The sequence below is a fragment of the Callorhinchus milii genome, unplaced genomic scaffold (genome assembly GCF_018977255.1).
Source record: "Callorhinchus milii isolate IMCB2004 unplaced genomic scaffold, IMCB_Cmil_1.0 Scaffold1, whole genome shotgun sequence".
Lineage (NCBI taxonomy): Eukaryota > Metazoa > Chordata > Chondrichthyes > Chimaeriformes > Callorhinchidae > Callorhinchus > Callorhinchus milii.
The window spans coordinates 81,448,089-81,469,431 of record NW_024704742.1 but is presented as its reverse complement, the minus strand read 5'-3'; the positions used below and the strand labels follow the sequence as shown (position 1 = coordinate 81,469,431).

At 42.6% G+C, this 21,343-nt stretch overlaps 1 protein-coding gene across 1 annotated transcript in view; it reads left to right on the top strand.

Annotated features, from left to right (window-relative positions):
• svep1 (sushi, von Willebrand factor type A, EGF and pentraxin domain containing 1) overlaps window positions 1-21,343 on the top strand; it is a 114,143-nt gene that overhangs the window by 31,968 nt on the left and 60,832 nt on the right. The window contains exons 4-15 of the mRNA XM_042345914.1: window positions 6,458-6,616; window positions 8,276-8,455; window positions 9,584-9,763; window positions 10,413-10,607; window positions 11,523-11,641; window positions 12,526-12,655; window positions 13,760-13,867; window positions 16,849-16,980; window positions 17,265-17,456; window positions 18,557-18,678; window positions 19,276-19,387; window positions 19,706-19,930. Coding sequence (XP_042201848.1) covers window positions 6,458-6,616; window positions 8,276-8,455; window positions 9,584-9,763; window positions 10,413-10,607; window positions 11,523-11,641; window positions 12,526-12,655; window positions 13,760-13,867; window positions 16,849-16,980; window positions 17,265-17,456; window positions 18,557-18,678; window positions 19,276-19,387; window positions 19,706-19,930 — 1,854 coding nt within the window. The remainder of the gene's footprint in view (window positions 1-6,457; window positions 6,617-8,275; window positions 8,456-9,583; window positions 9,764-10,412; window positions 10,608-11,522; window positions 11,642-12,525; window positions 12,656-13,759; window positions 13,868-16,848; window positions 16,981-17,264; window positions 17,457-18,556; window positions 18,679-19,275; window positions 19,388-19,705; window positions 19,931-21,343) is intronic.

Below are 21,343 nucleotides of genomic sequence, written 5' to 3'. Positions count from 1 at the left end.
AGCGTGGTTGCCTGGTAGTGATGCAGTCTGTGTCACGAGTGGCAGAGATAACCACTTGGAAAAAGGAGAGCACAGAGAGAGATCAATGCTGCGGGAACCAAGTGAGCAAATGAAAAACTTGATAAAGAGCCCAGCATTGAGCTGAGCTGTGCTTCTGGGACTTTGGGACATTAATCAGAATCCACACTTAGAGGAAGGAAGCTGTTGTTTTTAGGTTTGGAAAAGTATGTTTTCAATCTTACACTGAAGGGTATTAGGATGCTTTAATAATAATAATCCTTGCATTTTGTATATTGTCATTCACGTTGGCGAAATGACTCAAAGCATGTAACAGGATTTGCTGTGAACTGTAGTACCTGCGTATTTGCAGACAAATAGGGTCTGAAATGGGTCGATCTAAAATAGAATTATTTGATTGAGGAATCCGGAAGGTTATCAAGTTTACTCCCGGGAACTCCATCCGACTTGATCCACCTTTGGAGAGTTCTTGACACACACAAACTCTTGTGAAATTCAAGTGTGACATACTTCCAAATATCAGAAGGCATATTGGCCTGCCACTACAATCACCCCCCTCCCCACCTCGATTTTCTTAATAAATCCATTTGGATTCACTGCCTTGTAACCAACCGGAACCAACTGTCTCCACTTCACCTTGGCAAATGATTTCTCCTTCCGACCCCGCACAGTCACCTGCAGGGTACCCCAGGGCTCCATCCATGGCCCTCTTCTTTTCCTCATCTGCATGCTCTCTCTTGTCGATGGAGTAAAATTCCACATGTATGTGGATGACATACAAATCTACTTTGCCTCCTCCAGTACTAACTCCAGGTCCGCCAATGTTCTATCAGCTTGTCTGGCAGATGTCAGGGCCTTGATCAGTGCAAACTTACTGCAGCTGAATGTAGACAAGCTGGAAGCCATACTCCTTGGCTCACATCAATGGGTTCACTGCTGCGGATCTGAACTCCTCAACCTTCTTGGGCTCTCGCCCACACTCACCAAATGGTGCGCAACCCAGAAGTCCGGTTCAACCCCCAGCTGTCCTTCCTTCCCCACATCCAATCCTTGACCCAGACCGCCTTCTTTAACCTCTACCACATTGCCCACCTCTGATTGTACCTTACCTCAAATGCAGCCGAAAGCCTCATTGCTGCTTATGTCACCTCCCGCCTGGATTATTCAAACACACTCCTCGCCAGTCTTCCCAGCTCCACTATTCAAAAAATCCAGCTCATTCAGAACTCTGCCACCCACATACTTACCCGGACCAAACTCCGTACCCACATCTCATCAGTTGTGGTCAGGATCGACTTCAAGATCCTCACACTCGTGTTCAAATCCCTTCACACACTGGCAACTCCCTATCTCTCCGACCTCCTCACTCCTCAATCCACCAACCGGCAACTCCGCTTGACTGGCACTGGCCTCCAGCTTATCCCTCGCACCTCCTCCCCATTTTCGGAGGTTGAGCTTTCAGCCACTACACCCTGAATCTCTGGAACACTCACACTCAATTCCCCTGCTTTGCCACCTCTCTCCCCCTTTTCAAATCTGCCTGAAAACTTTCCTTTTCACCTCCCTCTCCCCACAGCTTGGAGTCAGGCTCCGCCACTGTTAAGCGCTCTGAGACAATACCCTGCATGGAGGGTGCTATATAAGTGCAAGTTATTGTTGTTGTTTTATATCTAGTTTCTCTGTTTGTTTCTTAGCTCTCCAGCATTCTCAGCTGGTCCCTTCAGTCTGACAAATGCCTGTTATGAAAACCTTGTTTCTGTATTCCTGCTCGCATTACTCTGAGGGATGCACATCTTAAAATGATCTGAAGGTTTCAGATTAGTTGTCTCTTGATCCGATGACTGAACATTGCACAAACAACAAGACTGAAAGCATTCCAGATATCTTGGTTGGTTTTTGTTTTCTTATGACTTAGGAATGCTGTCCATGCGGACCTTCGTGCCTTTGGAGCCATTAGTGGAATATTCCTTTCCTCTACAGGTTTGCCATGGAGCAGAGCCTGGAAACGATTGACCTGGTGTTGAAAGTCTGTTCTATATTTAGCAAACTATGTAATTGAAGGCAAATAGTGTTGCAGATAAGGCCATCGTGGAATGTCTTCAATGGCGTGAAAAATAACCCAGTAATTGCCACTGCCAGTAGGCTTGTCTAATAAGTTAGTCCATTTGTGGCCAACCTGTGGCCAGTGGGCCAGTTCTGGCCCATGGGGCCATCAAGAAGTTGCCTCCCAAAAATTGGCAAGAGTCTAGGTAAGTCCGTGTCCAATTAGTACAGTGTTTTCAGTGTTTTCTTGATTGAATATTTTTGAATTTATGGTATAAATCAAGATATATTCGATCAAGAAAATGTATTTTGTTGGCCGACCGTGACAGTTGGCCACCACTGAGTTAGCCAAATCGTCTTGTGGTGTATCAACACCTGTTTTGTTCTTACAAGCTTTTCTTTCAATGTATAAATGTTCCATGTCAGAAAAGAATACTGTTTTGAATTCTCAGATGAACATTCGGTATCCTGCACAGACAGTAGTGGAGAGGTTTGTGCGCAGGCATGCAATCAAGGCAACGCTCTGAGACTCTCTTCTGTGTGAAGGGCACTATATCAATGCAAGTTGTTGTTCTAGTGCGACATATCCTGATTCTAGAATACTAGTAAAAAACATTTTCTCCACAGGAATGAAGTGTATGGAAAGTATAACTGAAACAATAATTGTATTTAAAGTCAGACTGTTCTTCCATACACCCTCCTGCCCAACCCTCTATAGTAATGGATTCTGGCCAAGCTGATTGCATGTCCTACTGAAGCTTTTTGTGCAACACATGTAAGAAAACAAAAAGAAAGCCTAGAAAATCAGGAATTCATTCTGCATGAATAGCTGCATAAATAATCAGGAAACAATTTTAAATGTAGAACACCTGTGGATTTGACAAATTCCCTGGTTGTTAGCTCTCTGAACTGGACACTGGGGACGTGTCCTGGCTTCCAACACTTGGCTGTTACTTGCTATCGAAGTAAAAGCCAGTGTTGCTATCACTGAAATTGGGAATATGGAAGTGCCGTTAACCTAACACGGTCTTGACATAATCGCAGCAAAATATTCTGCAAAAATTGTAAGCACATTGTACAAGGAGTCTTACAGGAACGGCTTCAATGCAAGTGTTTATTAGAACCAGGTGGTCAAAATTGCCTTGAAATATGCAGTGATCAACGTTAGTGAAAGTTAAAGTGAAATCATTTAAGGAGCGTCAGCTACAATTAAAATCACAGAAGGCACTGTGGATCAATGTCCAGAATTTGCCTGAACAATTGACGTGGAAAAGTACTTTCTAATTTATATAGTCAATTTTTTGCAAATAGGATTATATTGACTTTCTCTGCATAACATTTCACACAAGCTTTGTTTTGGAACTGGATCCAAATGGGATCTTTTAAGCCTACTTGGAAGCCAATCTTCTGTCAATCCCGGTCCATCCGTTGCTAGGTGCCAAGAGCCTCCTTTGGCCTCAATCCAGCCTCACAAAATAGCTGTTGAGATCAGCATCCGATTGGAGTCCTGGTGAGTCACCTCTGGGTAGTTGGAGTGCTTGCATTCACTAATCAATTTGTGAATCTCATAAATTACACTGTTTTATTCACAAAAGAAGTTCAGATGAAAAAGGCCATTTGTCCGATTTGATCTCATCCTATCAAGTACCCATCCCCCCATCATCACATCAAGGTGCTTCTTAAATCAATCCAACATCCTGGCCTCAACTATCCAGTCTAATTACTCTCTGGAAAAATAAACACTTCCTGGTATCTTCTTGATATTGCCTTTTACAACCCTAAACCTGTGCTCTTTATTCTGTTGCCTTTGCATATCTGAAAGCATTGTTCTGGGTTTACTTTCTCAATCCCATTGTACATGTGAAGTCCTGCAGCTTAGTGGTTAAAGCACTCACCTCGGAAGAGAGAGAAACTGAGTTCAATAGCCTGGGTTTGATTTAAAAAACAGAGCCCTTAATACCTCCCTTTCTCAACTAACTGTCTGTCTCTCCTTTAAATATCTCTATTGATTCCATCATAAAGCCTCTGGGTTTATATACCACAACGCTCTATGTGAAGGCATGCTTCCTGACCTCAGTTCTAACTATTTGTCTCTGATTTTAAGACTCTGCCCTTTGTAATGGATCCCTCTACCGTAGGGAAGAGTTATCCTCTATCTAACTTGTAGATTCCTTACATTATTTTAAATTCCTCAAACAAATAACCCCTTAATCTCCTCTTCGCTAAGGAATGTATTCCCCGGGGAACCCAGTCTCTCATGATAGCTCAGATCCTTGAGCCCAGGTATTAATCTAGTCAACTGTTTTTCAGCATTCGCCCAGGCTAGAATCTTCTTCCTAAGACTGAGTGTCCAACACTGAACACAGTACTCCTACGAAGTTCTGACAAGTTAAAATGACCTGTCTTCACATAAAGACTGAATTTAAGAATTTTAAATATTCTGCGCAATCTTAATTTCAAGCTAAAGGTCTCAAGGGTAAGACTGAGAAATATTGTGCCAACAAAGAACTTATGCTAAAAATTTGTATTAAACAAAACAACTAATGGAGGAACAGGAATGTATTTGTATGGTTTAAAGAACGTACGCTACACAGTATTGCAATGCATGTTATAAAATAAGCAGTGGCAGCTAATTGTGTGACACGTAAAGTATTGTGTGTTTGTGTGTGTTTGAGAGAGGAGGTGGGAAATAAAACAACTTATATTACTGGTTTTATTATGGTTCTCAGACAATCCAAACTTACCTAGTCCCAATGTGAGTTTTAAATTCCAACACAGGTTTGTGTGAATTTTAAGGCAAACGGCCACATTCTGTCCATTCTGCCAAATGTATTTTCCCAACAAGAGAAATAAAACATTTCTGACAGAATTTTCTTCAGAAGTTTTAGTGGGGTTACCCCTGGAGAAATGGCTGGGGAGGTAACTAGAGTGAACACTTGGAGTACTTCTGCAGACACAGCTGGAAAAAATTGAGAATCTTTATCCCAAATTCAACTACCTCAATTTACGTTGGCCGGTCCTCCTATCATTGTGAGTCCAAGTGCTTTCTGTGTGGGTGGCTGTGAACCATCAATGTTGGGAAAAGTGATACCCGGCCTCCACTTAATTTCGTTTAACTTGGCACTGTGCTCCCAAACAGAGGACCTCAGGGTAATCTTATTATGTAATTAGAACAGGGCCATTTAGAAAATATTGCAATTGTGTTAAACACGGTACATTTTACAATAGCAAATGACTCTTATGCTGAGATTGACTCATTCTGTGGAGTTATTGCATACTGGTTTTGATATTATGGAGTTCTTCCTCGCACTGTATAGCACATGCTTCCTCACAACAACAACAACTTGCATTTATATATAGCGCCCTTCATTTTGGGTAACATTTTGGATGCTTTACAATGACAGGGGATGGTGGCCTTGGGCACGGGGGAAGAGTTAGCTTTCAAGGTAGAACTTAAAAACAGAGAAGTGGCGAGACTGAGAGTTTGAGGGAGGGAATCCCAGAGGCTAGGGGTGTAGAATGTTAAAACATGGTCACCGATGGCACAAAGAGGGTAGGGGATATGCAGCAATCCCAAGTTAGCAAAACGGAGGGGGTGAGCAGAGGATTGGGTAGGAAACAATCAGAGAGATGGGGAAATGCCAAGCACTTCACCTTGGAGCCAGCTCAACTCCTAGAGACCATGTTCTCCAGCCCAGGAAGCTAGTTGGAAATCATCCCAAATAATCCCAGTGAACCTGTTTTCGTTGTTTTCATTAAGAATATATTGAGAAGAATGGATAGAGGGGTTACTGGTCAGGAATCTCAGTTTTTGATACAAATTATATCTTAATTGTGGTGCTGATCATATTGCACCTACTTGTAAGTCCCTGAGCTCCAAGACAATAGAATAAGAGGACACAGGTTTAGATTTGTAAAGGGCAATTTCAGGGCAGATACAATGAAGAATGTATTTACTTAGAGAGTAATTAATGACAAAGAACAGGTTGCCAAGAAGGGTGGTTGAGGCCAACACATTAGACTTGTTTAAAAAGCAACTTGATACTGCGATGGAAACACAGTAGGGTGGATGTTACAGAGGGATGAGATCAAATGGATCAAAGGGTCTTCCTCATCCCAGCTGTAGTCTTTTTGGATGTGTTGTTGAAATCGCATCAATCACATATCTCCTAGATCTTAGCAGTGAAATCTTTATAATGTTCCAACAGGTCACTTACTAGATTTATTTGTAGGAAGCATAAAAGGTATTACTGATTCCAACTTTGCATTTTTCTTCAGTGTGGTCCTTGGGGGAATGTGATGGAAGAAAAAGATTATGGTTTCCTTGAAGAAGTGAAACATAAGGAAGGTCCAAATTATAGTTCACTAACATTCATCTAATTACTTTTTATTCTAGCTTGTCCATCTGGAACTTACAAGCCTGAAGCAACACCGGGAGGCATCAGCACATGTCTGCCTTGCCCTGGGGAAAATGAAACGTCACCACTGGGAAGCACCTCTGTTACCGACTGTGTCTGCAAGGAAGGGTACCGAGCTCTTGGTCAGCTGTGTCAAGGTACGTCATCAGAATAATAACAATAATCCTTACATTTTGTACAGGGCCTTTCACATTGGGAGAGGTCTCAAAGCGCTTCACAGGATTTACTGTAAAGTGTTGTAATTCTGTATTTTGTAGGTGAATGTGTGCACAATGTTGAACAGCAACAGTTTCCAGCACCTAGCCATGAAGTGAATGAACATATTTTATTTGGGGGAATTGTTGGCCAACAACCTCTTTTCCAATGTTTCAATGGGATCTTTAAAGTCCACCTGAACAGGCAGATGAGATCTCAGTTTGATGTCTCATCCGAATCACCGTACCTCCAACAATGCAGCGCTCCTTAGCACTGTGAGCTCAAAGTCCCAACATGGGGCTTGACCCCACAACTTTCTGACTCAGAGGTGAGAGCCACTGAGTGGGTCAGGCTAATACCAACTGAGTTGCACAGAGAGCTAAATCGCTGTGGGAAAAAAATATATAATTGACTGTAATTTATAGTATAATGTTGAATTTAAACAACATTCAAAGTTGGCAATTTAATCCTGATAAAATAAAAATTCTGTTTAGTCAGTAATAATTATGGTCAGTAATAATGACGCTGGTTAGTAATGAGTTACTGGTTAGTTAGAATTACACCAGGCAGCAATAAGGATGCCATAGCGTTGATTCTTTTACTCCTGTTAATTTTTGTGAGCAGAATACAGAGATCAGTTTAACTCTTCCTTCAGCCGAGCGATGTGTTTTTCCATTAATTTCCAAAGACGTTTGGCAATTGCCTTGAAATTCCACCCAGCACAGGGATTTAAGAGATTGATCCGAGCAAAATTTGCAGCATTACATGAGATGGCCAAGAAACTGCTTGAAACCTTTTTGACTCCCAATTTGTAAAGAGCTTAAAAAATATTGAATGCAGCTGCCATATACATTAGCGTTGGTTCAAATTGTGACCAACAGAATATCTGCATCCTGCAGTCACAGATGGAGAGTATAACCTACTATTTTAAAGATGTTGCCTGAAATATTTGGGGGTTGTTTAAGGCAATGATGTTGAAGATTTTTGAGTTTGGGGGAATGTCATTAATGTTTTCGTAAATGTTTTTTAAGTAATCTTTGCATTTAATGTAGCACCTTATCGTGTTTTGATGTCTCAAAGCACTTCACATGATTTGCTATACAGTGTAGTGACTATGTATCCGTAGGTAAATCAGCAGCCAATTTGATCACAACAAACCTGGCTCATAGCCCGGGGCATCATCATCTTGGATTCCCACTTAGATGAGCCCATTTTTGAGACTGAGAACAGTCTTTCTGAGTTTATTCAAGGAATATTAGTCAATCTTCATCTGAGTCAGTGCAACATCTTGTGAATACGGTGCAATCCAATTTACATTTCTATAGTGTGTTTCATGTTAGGAGGATGTTTCAAAGCGCTTTACATTGTCTGCTGTGTACCTGAGCTTGTCGAGGGGCGGGGGTGAAACCAAAAAGGGTGGGGAGATGAAAGATGACCGAAAGTGTAAGTAAAAAGGTATCAATTCCTGAGAGGCATTTTGCGTACTTGTAAATTGCAATGGAAATCTTGCCGAATTCTACAAACCTGAAATTTTTATTCACAAGTGCAGCAGAATGGCGGGGAATCTAATGTATTAATATGTTAATTGTGTGAACGAGCAGTGGTCCAGTGTCCTGAGCTACAGCCACCTCAGAATGGTTACTTCATCCAGAATGTCTGCAACAACCAGTACAACGCTGCATGTGGCATTCGATGCAAGGTGGGCTTCGATCTCTCAGGAAGTAGCATTCGCCTGTGCCAATCCAATGGCCAGTGGTCGGGTTCAGACCCCAGTTGCCGAGGTGAGCACTAAAAAAATAAGTCTTTCAATGTTAAATTAATTCACATTTTGAGTATTGGATCTTTAGTTTAGCCTTTCAGTCCCTTTCTTTTAAACTAATTGCAGTTTGGGGGATTTGAAATACCTGATGACTTTTGAATAATGTGAGGGTTCATTCGTAGAATAGAAGGACCTCTGGTCAGGATTAGCACCTCAGCAGCAGCTTATATGTCAATAATAATAATAATCCTTGCATTTGATATAGTGCTTTTCACGTCTTCTAGACGTCTCAAAGCATTTCACAGAATATATTGTAAAGTGAATTGACTGTATATTTGTGGGCGAAACGTGGCAGCCAATCTACATTACCTGATCTGACTGAATGTTCAGGTGAGTGTCCATATCAAAATACAACTTACAAAAGGAAATAAATAGATGCATTCTTCAGTGAAATAGTAGGGCTGGCTTTTCTCAGAAACTTTATAAACTAATAATAATAATAGTAATAATAGTGTCTTCATATCAGGAGGATTCACTGTAAAGTGTATTGTCTGTGTATTTAGGGGTGAACATGGCAGCCAATTTGTACAGGGCAATGCTCCCCCAAACAGCCATGGAGTGAGTGACCAATTTTATTTGGGAGATTTTTGGTTAGAAAACCGGGAGAAACTCACTTCTCGAATATTGGCACAGGATCTTTAACGTCCACCTAAGCAGGCAGACAGGGACTCGGTTTAATGTTTTATTCGAAGGAACACAGCTCTGACAATACAGCGCCCTCCCAGCTTTATAATGGAGTTTTAATGAATGTCATTATAACCATGAAAGGACCATTTCATTAACACCAATCTATTCTTACAATTAATATTCCTATACTCTTCCCACCACCACCACCCATGCCCCCACCACCCCCACCCCGCACCCCAGCCAAAATAAGGAGAACAAACACTGTGCAGAAGCGAATTTTTGTGCAAACAGATCCTCAGCAACAGTGCAATGTGATCTTTATCTATGGTTCATCTACTGACAGTCTGATGCAGTGATAACCAGCAGGTTAGAGATGGGACAGATCGTACTAGGGCTGTTTAAACTTATGTCTGCTCTTGTGGAGCCTCCAGTCTATTGACTGCTGTTTCTTTATAATACACAGTCCGTACGTGTCCCAGGTTGCGGAAACCTGAGCATGGCTTTGTGAACTGCTCCACAAACAGCCCCTCCTACAAGACAGTTTGCCACGTGACCTGCAATAAGGGCTATCGTTTGGAAGGAAGAGCAAAACTCACCTGTTTGATCAATGCCCAGTGGGATGGGAAGGCACCACGATGTGTTGGTAAGTCTAAGTCCTGCAGGTTACACTCGAGAATTCGTCACTAGATAAACAATTATTTTGTTCTGCAAATAACCAACCTTAACCATAGGTCGTTATGTTTGGTGGGAAACCCATCTCAGCAAATTATGTATTTACTGAAAGGATATTGTACTTAAAGAAATTCATGACATGAAGCCTAAAGCTCTTAATAATCCTTACATTTGATATTCTACATTTCACATCGAGAGGACGTCTCAAAAGTATTTCACAGCATTTACTGTAAAGTGCAGTCACTGTGTGTTTGCATAGGCAAACATGGCAGCCAATCTGCAATTACCAATTTCCCACAAACAGCCAAGAAGTGAATGATCAGTTTTATCCAGGAGATTGTTGACCAGCACACTGGGAGAAACTCCCTTCTCCTTTTTGAGTAGTGCCAAGGGATCTTTAACATTCACCTGCACATGCAGTTTAACATCTTGTCTGAAGAACAAAATTAATCTCCCTTGTGCTCAGTGGTAGATAGCAAATTAAAATTGATTGTCATTTTATTAATTTGTTTTACTCTCTAAAAGTTTGCGAACTTCTGTTTTTTTGCATCAAACTGTATTCATTTCTCCCTTTAAGTCTGTTTTCAAAACTAAAAGCTGAATCTTTCCCATTCTGGCAGAAATCCATTGCTCAGCCTTGCGAGGTCCGAAAGGTGTAATTGTGTCGCCGCACGTTTGTGGGAAAGCTGCGATAAAACCGGGCACCTTGTGTCAGCTGAGCTGTCACCCTGGTTACAGCCTGTCAGGAGTGACCAACGTACGGTGTGCAAGTAATGGCAGGTGGAGTGCGGGACTGCAGAAAGCAACCTGTAAAGGTACTAGATTGAGAGGCTTCCCAATGGCACCTTCATGGCAAGGGGAGAGTTTGAGTTCTGGAACGCTACGACAGTTATCTAATTAAAAACAGGATGTCACAGCTCTCTGACGTACTGAGCTGTTACATGATTTAAACAGAGTAGAATATATTCCCCAGGGTCAGTGAAACAGCTTTGCGCCCGTACAGTGAAAGTCCATAATGCATGAATGTGGAGCCACAGTGCAGCGCAGGACAATATATATATTCATGTGATTAAAAAAATGTGATACACAAGCATGAATCATTCGCTCCGACAAATGTTAACACTATTCCAGTATTATTAGTCCTGGTGTTAAAAGCCATCGGAAAAGATAAAATTTGAATAGGAACAGATTGTTTGGAAACTGTCACCTACATTGTTGCAATGCAGCCCAAGATAACTACAGTCAACACAAATTGTATAGCCTCTGCTTTATTATTTATCTTTCTGATGTATAATTCCTATGAAGATGATAATTCCCAGCGCTTAGTTAATCATAACCTGAAAATACTGCAGATGTTGGAAATCTGAAACAAAAACAGAAGTCGCTGGGTTGCTTTGCATTATTAACACCGTTTAACCCATCATCCCCTGTCCTCTACCCCACTTTCTCCTTTGTCTTTGTTGCCCTGCCTTCCCCCCTCTCTGTTAGCCCTTACAAGCCTTTCCCTCCCAACATGCCCCAGTTCGGCCAAATGGTCGTGAACCTGAAACATTGACTCACTTCTTTTCTCCATAGATGCTGCCTGACCTGCTGAGTGTTCCCAGCGACTTCTGTTTTTGCTCAGTTAATCCGGTTGATTGTTCTTTAGTGTAAACGAATGTCATTTGTTTTTCCATGTTGTTTGAAATGAAATGAAGATAGTGCTTTTTTTGTCATGTTTCCTTCATTAGACATTGACCCACCTCAAATCAGGTGCCCAGAGCCTATTGAAACAGAGACTTTGCAGCACCAGAAAACAGCGAATATCAGCTGGGAGATACCGGAAGCACATGATAACTCTGGCGATGAGGTAGGAGCAGTGCTTTCACCTCTGGTGTTACCCCCAGATAAACCATTCAACATCCAACTAGCTTAATGTGTATCATACTCTCATATTGATCTCATCTTTCTCTGACCAACTCTTAGTTCTTATTGTGATTTTTTTAAAAAAAGCTCCACACTCCCATTAGTGACATCTATCTTCAATTTGAATTTGCTCGTACAGTAGTTAAAAGAGGTCTAATATGCGGATTGGGCTAATAGCCCATAGACCCATGCAGGGGCCTCTCAGTATATAATTAAAGGATTTCAGTATTACATGTGGTTCGCTTCTTCACAGTTATTTCTATGATTAAAGGCACCTCACGAGATTGGTTTGGATGAGTAAATCCCTTCATCCCATTTGATCTGATTTTTTCAGAATAATTAGCCTACTGTCCTCCAATTACAACGTTAGGCTGTTTTCTTTTTTTAAAAAATGAGTCAGTGTTTGGCTTGCATGGGATTCACCATGGTTAACTGTTAGCTCAAACCATTTTAGACCCCAATAACTGTTAGTAACATGTCTCTTTTGTCTGTCAGTGATGCTATACCTTCAATATAATAAATGTGTAACACATAAATTCTTAGACGACATGTTGGAATCCTGTTTATTGGTCAAATGAACTTGTATATTTTAATTTGATGTTTTGGATTGCCTGATTTCTATGTGTTTTTAGATATGAGACTAAATACTGGAGCACTATTAATCTTTACTATACAAAGCCTATGATAGCTATTCATATATATGTATACTGCTTACTTTAGTATTCATATAAGTATCACATAATGTGAATTGCCTTTTACCCAAATAGTTAGATCGTGGTTAAAACTGCAAACCTGTCATTTAAACTATTTTTTCATTGAGCCATCCAGGTGTCTCTGCAAGTCATCCCTGCTTTTGTCCCTCCTCACCTCTTCCCAATCGGCGAAGTCACCATCACATATATAGCAGTGGACAAAGCGGGAAACAAAGCAAGCTGCTCATTTAACGTAAGAGTTATTGGTGAGTAGTCACAAGGGTTTGTTACTGGTAAGAAGTCATTATCTTTCCATGTTCCCACCAGTGATGATAATTTATCCTCCATGTAGAGCCCCTTAAATTACATCCAATGTGGAAGACTCAAGGATGTCCTCTGTGCCCCAGAGAAACCAAACACTCTGCTGGAAACACCTTAGTTTCAAAACTATGTGAAGAAATGGTGACTGACCATTCTGATGTGAAAGCTTCCCATTACAGACTGATGGCCATTGAGCATGGTTGGTGTGTGGATTGCCATCTGATCTCTTGGATGATCCTATCTTCCAGAATATACAGACTGAACCTGACAAGCTCTGTATCATTTTGAAGCTGCCCAGAAGAGCTTTCTGATCAGACAGCAGTGTGAAAGAATGATTAACCTTGGTTGGAATGGAAGCAACTTAGTGAAGGCATGCCTGAAATATCATACATGTAATATATACCTCATGTTAACTTATATGAATATAAGCATACAGGGACAGGAGAAGACCATTCAGCTTGTCAAGCCTGTTCCATCATTTCATTAGATCATAGCTGATCTGCAACTTAATTCCATTTCTCTGATTCCCACATTTCCAAAACCCTTTGTGTGCAAAAATAAATAGAAACTTGCATGCATAGCTTTGTTACATAATATTTGTCGAGCACATGTTATGCATGCACATGAGATAGCAAACTCTGAAAGCATATAGAGACAAGACTCTACTTTCACTGCTTAAAAATCATTTATTTGTCAATGAGCAGTCCATACATTAAAGTATAATCCAACTGGATCTGCCACCTTCAGATTTACTTGCTTGAAATTAAAATAAAAATACTGGAGAATCATTAACCTTAAAGGTTAGCTGTGAACAGTTTGAAAAGTGGTTGTTCTCTGTAATATACAATGTGACACTTGACAGACACATTCATTCACTTAAAGGAGCTTCCCTGCTGTGGCAATGAAATGCAAACATCTGGATGTCAGACACATGTTCACGTATTGGCTTTTGAGTGCTAAATACCTGTTTGTATAACTCCCATTTGTAATTGAATCAAGCTGATAAAGGAAAATGTTTGCTTAGGGAACAATTTGTTTACATTCTTTAGATGTCGAATCCCCTGTGATTGACAGGTGTCGCTCACCAGTGCCTATCCTGACACACGACGAGGAACATCAGGTGACGTGGGATGAACCACAGTTTTCAGACAACTCAGGTAATGCTGTGTCCAGTGGACGCACAATGCCATTGGGACAGTGCTCAGCAAGATAGCGGAGGATGGGGAACTAAAAATGTATTTCATAACAGTTTCAATAATTATATCGAACAGTACTATAGACATTCTCAGAAATATTTTTTTCGACCATTAATGTGACTTCTACATGCTTTTCTAAAACACCCTTTTTTAAAAAAAAATGCTCCTTGCATTTGATATAGCAATTTATCACATCATCGAGATATCCTCAAAGTACTTCATAGGATTTTACTGTGAGTCTGTGTATTTGTTGCCAAAGTAAAATTCAAATTTGTTTTCTGTAATAGTCAGTTTGTGAATTACCTTTTGTTATCTGAAAGGAGAGTTTAGCTGTTGTAGCAATGAAACACAGGGTTCTGCAAATTGGCAACAACAACAAAATTACATTTATAGAGTGCCTTTCACGTTGGGAGGATGTCCCAAGGTGCTGGACAGTCAGGTCAGGACACGAGCATGGGGGAGGGGTGAGGGAAGTTAGAGAGATGGGAAGGCGACCAAAGACACGATCGAAGAGAAGGGTCTTGAGACCGGCCTTGAAGGAGGCAAGGGAGGAAGTGAAGTGAAGGGCCCATGGGATGGAGTTCCAGAGTGTGGGGGCAGAGAGACTGAAAGTCCGGCCACCGATGGTAGGGCGGGTCGGACGGGAGACATGAAGCAGACCAGAGCCCGCTGAATGGAGGGAGCGGGCAGGTTGGTAGGCAGTCAGCAGGTCAGAGAGGTAGAGGTAAGTGAGGGTGAGGATATTGAATTCGATCCTAATGAGGGATGGGGAACCAGTGGAGTCGGGCGAGGGTGGGATTGATGGGGTCACGGAGCCTGGTGCGTGAGAGTACATGAGCTGCAGAGTTTTGGATGATCTGCAGCTTATGAAGGGAAAAGTTGGGAAGGCCGATGAGGAGAGAGTTTCCATAATTGAGACTTGATGTGACGAATGCATGGATGAGAGTTTCAGCAGCCTGAGGGGTGAGGCAGTGGCGGAGTCTGGCAATGTTGTGGAGGTGGTGGTAAGCAGTGCCGGTCATGGCGCAGATGTGGGGAAGAAAGGACAATTCAGGGTCAAACAAGACACCCAGGTTCCTGACTGGCATAGTGAGGTTGAGTGTGCAGCTGTGGATGCTGATGCTGCCAGCGTCTGAGGTGCGGAGGCGCTGGCGTCAGCCAATCAGGAGGCCCTCGGTCTTGCTGACGTTCAATTGGAGAAAGTTGTCCCTCATCCAGGACTTGATGTCGGACAGGCAGTCGGTCAGGATGCCAGTATTCCTGGAGTTGAGGGTGGAGGCAGAGAGATAGAGTTGGGTGTCATCCGCATAAATGTGGAAATTTACCCCATATCTGCGGATGATATCACCAATTGGGAGCATATCGAGGGTGAAGAGGAGGGGACCAAGGACATAGTCCTGAGGAACCCCGCACGAGACGGTGTAGGGGCTGGAGGAGAAGCTGTTTGCAGAGATGAAGTGGAGGCGGTGTGAAAGGTAGGACTTGAACCAGTCGAGAACAGAACCTTGAAGGTTGAGGTGGGTGGAGAGGCAGTGGAGGAGGATTGAGTGGTCAACGGTATCAAAGACAGCGGAGAGGTCGAGGAGGACGAGAAGGCAGAGGGATCCCTGGTCACACATGGTCAGGATGTCATTTGTGACCTTTACCAGGTCACACAGGTAGGCAGCACAGAAACCCGATTGGAGGGGCATGGAGGGAGTGAGAGGAGAGGAAAGAGCGAAGCTGGGAGGCAATGGCTCTCTTAGATAAAAAAGGGAGGTGGGAGATGGGCTGGTAGCTCATAGATAGCTGTGATGGGTTTCTTCAAGGTGGGGGTGATAGTGGCTGTTTTGAGTGGGATAGGAACAGGGCCAGATAATGGAGTGGTTGATGATGTCGGCGAGTCGTGGGGCAAGGCGGTGGAGCTGGGATTTAAGGAGAGGGGTGGGGATGGGAGCAGGTGGTGAGCCTCATGGAGGATATGGTGGTGATGACAGAGGAGGGGGTGACAGGTTCAAAGGTGTGGAAGGAGGGATGGGTAGTGGTTGGTGGGGGGTTTAGGGAGGGGGTGAAAGTTGGAGGGGCAGCGGCAACTGAGCGGATTCCCTCGATTTTGGCTTTGAGGAAGTCCTGCATTTCCTCGCAGTGTGAGTCGGAGGAAAGAACCTGTGAGGTGTGGCGTGGAGGGAGGAGGAGCCGGTTGGTGGTGGAGAACAGGAGCCTGGGGTTGCCCTTCGCTTCCAGGATTAACCTGGAGTAGAAGGACCATTTGGCCGAGGCGAGAGCGGAGCAGTAGGTTTGATGTGGTCCAGCCAGATGTGCCAGTGGACTGTTATTCTGGATTCGAGCTAAGTGCGTTCGGCAGCCCACACCTGGCCCTTGAGCGGAGGTGGCTGGTGAACCAGGGTGAGAGTCGGGAATAGGAGGTAGTTCGGGAGCCAGATTCAAAGATATAACCAATGCTCAGTGATTGTCTCAAGCAGCTTTAGACTGAACCAATTTCAAGAAGTGTCAAGTGTTCAATTGGATCATCTTCAGAAGAGGAATGTCCATGGTGTAATTAATAACATCAATGTTATTTAAGATAGGAATGTCGCGTTGTCACCCACTGTGTTTGTGCAATGTCCTGTCTGTAATGCATGCAGATAGTGAATGGACATCTCATCTCTTGCAAAAAAAAAATATTTCCTGTCCTTCATAAATCTGACCAGATCATTTTCTGTGGATTTTAAATGCTGAATATTGTGAAGTAGTAGTTAAGAAATCTGCATGACGTATCACTATCCACCACCTAAGAGTGAGTTTTGTCAGACACTCTAATGTAGATAACAGAAACCTTCAGTTCCAATAAGAAGAACATCAAAGAAGGAGAGGAATAGCGAGAGACATCCTTTCTCAGTCATCACATTCCCCAAAAGATTGCATGACTTCCCTTCGGAAGCATCTCACTTCTTTGTTTATAGGTGCTCCTTTGGAAATTAAAAATACTCATTCACCTGGAGATTTGTTCCGCCGAGGGGAAACAATAGTTCGTTACGTCGCAATAGATCCATCGGGCAATAACAGGACATGTGATATTCAAATCATCATCAGAGGTACGGTACAATATATTTAACTATATACTTATACTTTTACCTATGACTCTCCCTCCCTACCCGCACACAAGTCAATTTTGATCCCCTGTTCCCAGATGAATACAGTGGCTTTGTCATTAGAAGACTTTCCTCTTCGACTCTGACACCTAGCCGAGAAGAAAGGGAAAGTTACTATAGGCAAACTGCCTCTGTTAAGCGCTTTGAGGTGCTATCCCACATGACGGGAGCTATATAAATGCAAGTTGTTATTGAATAAGTAATTTCAGATTTAATTTCCTCAACAGACACGGTTTGTGAAATACCTTTCAACCCACTGAATGGAGACTTCATGTGTCATGCCGATGACATGGGGATGAACTGCACTCTGTATTGCTTTGATGGATTTGGACTGGCTGTCACACCAGTCGAAAGTTACTACTGTGCCCATGATGGTTTGTGGGTTCCATCTTCCACTGCTGACTGGCCTGACTGCTCCAGTAAGTGATGTTATTCATTGTGTAGGTCTTTGAGTTATTTCTGTTTATTAATTGTGCTTTTGAGGTTAAGGACTCAAAATAACTAGTGCAGGCTTGTAATTCCCCTTGAGATACACTGCTCAATTCAAACCTACCCTGGTGTAAATTGTGATGCTTTGATGTGTTTTTATTTGATGTGCTAATTAACACATCTGTTAAGAAACATTGCGATTTCCAGTCAATAACTAAAGGCTGCTCGTGGGCATAAACCTTACTCTGCCCTCCCCTGTCTTCAGCACAACAGTCGTGTCTGAGGTTTACCTGAAGATTTTAATGGAGCCATTCTGTGCTACTTCACGAGAATATGAGCTCTTTCACACTTTAATAATCCTTGCATGTGACTGAATTCCTATAATGTCAAAATGCCACAAAGTGCTTCACAGCTATCTGCTATCGAAGTGTAGAGACTGTATTTGTCTACAAATTTGGTAGCCAATTTGCACACAGCAATGTCCAATGAACGGAATGTCCAATTTATCTGCAGGAATACTGGGCAGGACAATGGGGGGAAAAGAAACTCCTCTTTTTGAGTAGTACCATGGGATCTTTAAAGTACACTTGAGCAGTGAAACAGGACCCTAGTTGAACATTTTATTTGAAAGGCGGCATCTCCGACAATGCTAGGCTCCCCCCTGCTGTAATGCACTGGAGTTTCAGCCTGATCTATGAGCTCAAAATCCTGCCATTTATCCAATAAGAAACATTGCGATTTTCACCCCTTTGAGTTGAAAACATTGAGATGTTCACATGTGCCACATGTATATAAAACTGTTTATTAGTCTTTGAAGCAGTTAGTAACCACAGCCACTGTCACTTTCACTGAAACACTGCATGAAGTCCAAGAATTATTTTTGAACCCTGCTATATTGATATGAAATTTTATCTTAATATTTAAGACTTTTACATTTTTATAAAATGTTTTGCCCACAAAATATACAATGAATTCACTTTACAGTTTATTCTGTGAAGCACTTTCAGTTGTGTCAACAATATGACAATACGCTACATCAAATACAAGGATTATTATTATTGCTTTATTATTATTATTATAACCACTGCAGCGAAACGCTTCGGGAACAATGGGCATAAGAAATTTGAAACGCAATACAAAGTGAACCGGTGTGATGACTTCACCCTTCTAGATAGCTTCGCAAGTGCTTTCAATAATGCACTGGCTGAAATGGTAAGCTTGCGTGCATTCTTTTCGTATCAGACTTCCAGGCTAGGCAAAATATCAGCAAATTAATATGCCTCAGAATAATATTGAGATCTAAAATGTAGGATCCCTCCCTCTACCCTTTTGTCTCTCCTCCTCTATCTGTCTTTAAGTCCTGCCTTAAAACTTATCTCTGACTGCACCTATGGTCACCATCCCCTTCCTCCCCCGTCTCAGATGCTGAAATATTACTCATTGTCTGACCCCATCTTTCTTTCGCCTCTGAGTGAGAAGGTCATGGATTTGACTGCATGTTGGCACTCTCAGTTAGTCTAGGCTGACACTCCAAATCAGTGCTGAATTGCAATGCGATGCAGTGCTAGAGGTGCCTTCCTTTGGATGAGGAGAATGGCTGTTTGTGGCACGTTGTTGTGCACAAATTGGTCGCCACATTCATCTACAAAATACACTATCACCACACTTCATAATAATCCCTGTGAAATAATTTGAGAGGTCCTCCTGATGTAAAAGGCTCTATATCAAATGTAAGGATCATCATTATAATACCGTCACTTTTATCATTGCTCCAAAACATCGCAGTGATATTGCATTTGATGTCTGTAGGTTCCATCTTTGTGTGGTGATGATAATGATATTGAATGTGAAATGGAGGATTTGCCCAAAGCACAATGCCTGGAGTACAATTATAACTATGACAACGGTTTTGCCATAATAGGTATGTGCTCTGACATTAGCTCAGTTACACTTTTGCTCTCACCTTAAGACTTACCTTTTCAAGCATGCCTATGGTCACCTCCCTTCTCCCCTGCTTGGTGCCCAACTCCGCCATTGTGCAGCGCTCTGAGACACTATCTTGCATGAAGGGCGCAATATACATGCAAGTTTGCTATGCATTGCATGTGTGTTAGATGCTTTCAGTATCAACCAGTGGCCTAACCAAGTAACACGTGAGCTGGCTGTCAGCTATATTAGAGTCACACGTAAAGTCCATGCCTCTGTCGATTAACTGCCAAGCCAATTGCTGTTTCCTCAGGGCCAGTGTTTTGGGGAGATAATTATGATGCACTGAATGAAATGGAATACCCTTATGATGAGCCAGACAAAGTGCTCACAATACAGAAGCAATCCAATGGGCATAGGAGGGGGCCAGACTCCCCGAGGATGGGCGAACTGCAGCCTAAGAAGCAACATAACCAGAAACCAAACATAAATATTCCAGAAACAGACCAGAAAATTCATCTTGTTTTCAACATCAGTGGTGAGTCCAACCGCCCCGCAAAGCTCATGTGTCAGAAAGGCCAACGCTCATCATCATGGCACTTTTATGTTTCAAATGAGGTATCATCTGACCATTCAGTTGCACGTTGAGGTTTATGACACTACTGTGAAACTGAAGGCAGTTTATTCCCATGTGTTGCCAACACAATTTTCAGATGAATTGGTCTTTCACCGCATTAGCTGTTTGCGGGACTTTGCTCTTGCAGTTAAATAGCTGCCAAGTCTATATAAAGCAGTCACTTTGCTTCACAGTAAATGCTCGTGAAGCACTTTGAGATTTTATTTTGGTCAACTACATGAGGAAACCCATCACATTAAGAGTACCAAACAAAACTGAAAGTTCCATGCATCCCACCTACACATGGAAATTCCAGAGATATTTGCTGGAATGGAATGCACACGCCCCTGGAGGGACACTTCCTGCTTATCTAATTCCATAGAGTATTAGATGCACATTGGCAAGAGCCAAGGTTTGGGAACTTCAGAGTGTGCATTGGTGTGGAACCAACTAGAACCACACAGCTTGCCATTGATTAAACTCTCAGTTGAAGCGCTCCGGGATACTACCCCACGTGAAGGTCACTATATAAATGCAAGTAGTTGTTGCTGTTGTTGATATTGCTGTCCAGCAAGCTTTCCCGCTGCTTGTCCAGCTAGAACCACCCTGCCAGTTAGGGCTTTGGCTTGCAGGGTTAACAGGAGCTGAGTAGGATGGCTCCCTGCCCCAGTGCCTGGTCTGCCATTCCAAATCCTGCCGATGAGCCAGACTGGCTGTTCTGTCATCATCAGTGCCTTGGTATACTGCAGACCACGTGGCTCACGAACTGGACTACCGAGGCAGTTACTGCGTGGCCTCCAAACAACATACTGTTGTCAAACATGTCAACTTGGAGCCAATTTACCTGCCTCCGCCATCCCCCAAGGAGGATAGTCACTAGATGGTCATTTGACAAGCATGGTTTTGAGTCCTCACTAGGTGGATGGTAGGTTACCAGGAACTCCCTGCGAGCTTCCTGGTAGGCAACACAATTCAGTATGAAATGTGTGAGAGAATTGCCACCGTCTTCCTGCCCACAGCTCGGGCAAACATTGCTTCCCATTGAATGATGGTTCCACCAGTAGGAATGTGTATCTTGAGCAGGAGCTGTTTGCCTCTCTGCAAGCCAATCAAGTTGGATGTCAAGTAATGGATTCAGGGACATGTGCTCACAAACATGGTCTCCAGGTAACACCTTGCAGCAGCTGTAGGCCCAAGCCTCAGCGTTTCCTCGTCAGCTATTCGATGGGACATTTGCCTTTAGCAAGGTGGGAGGACTGAGATGCTTTGACGTGATAAAGTGCTATGAAATCTGAGTTCTTTCTCTACCACTGGTGGTAGTATTGCTTCTAGTGT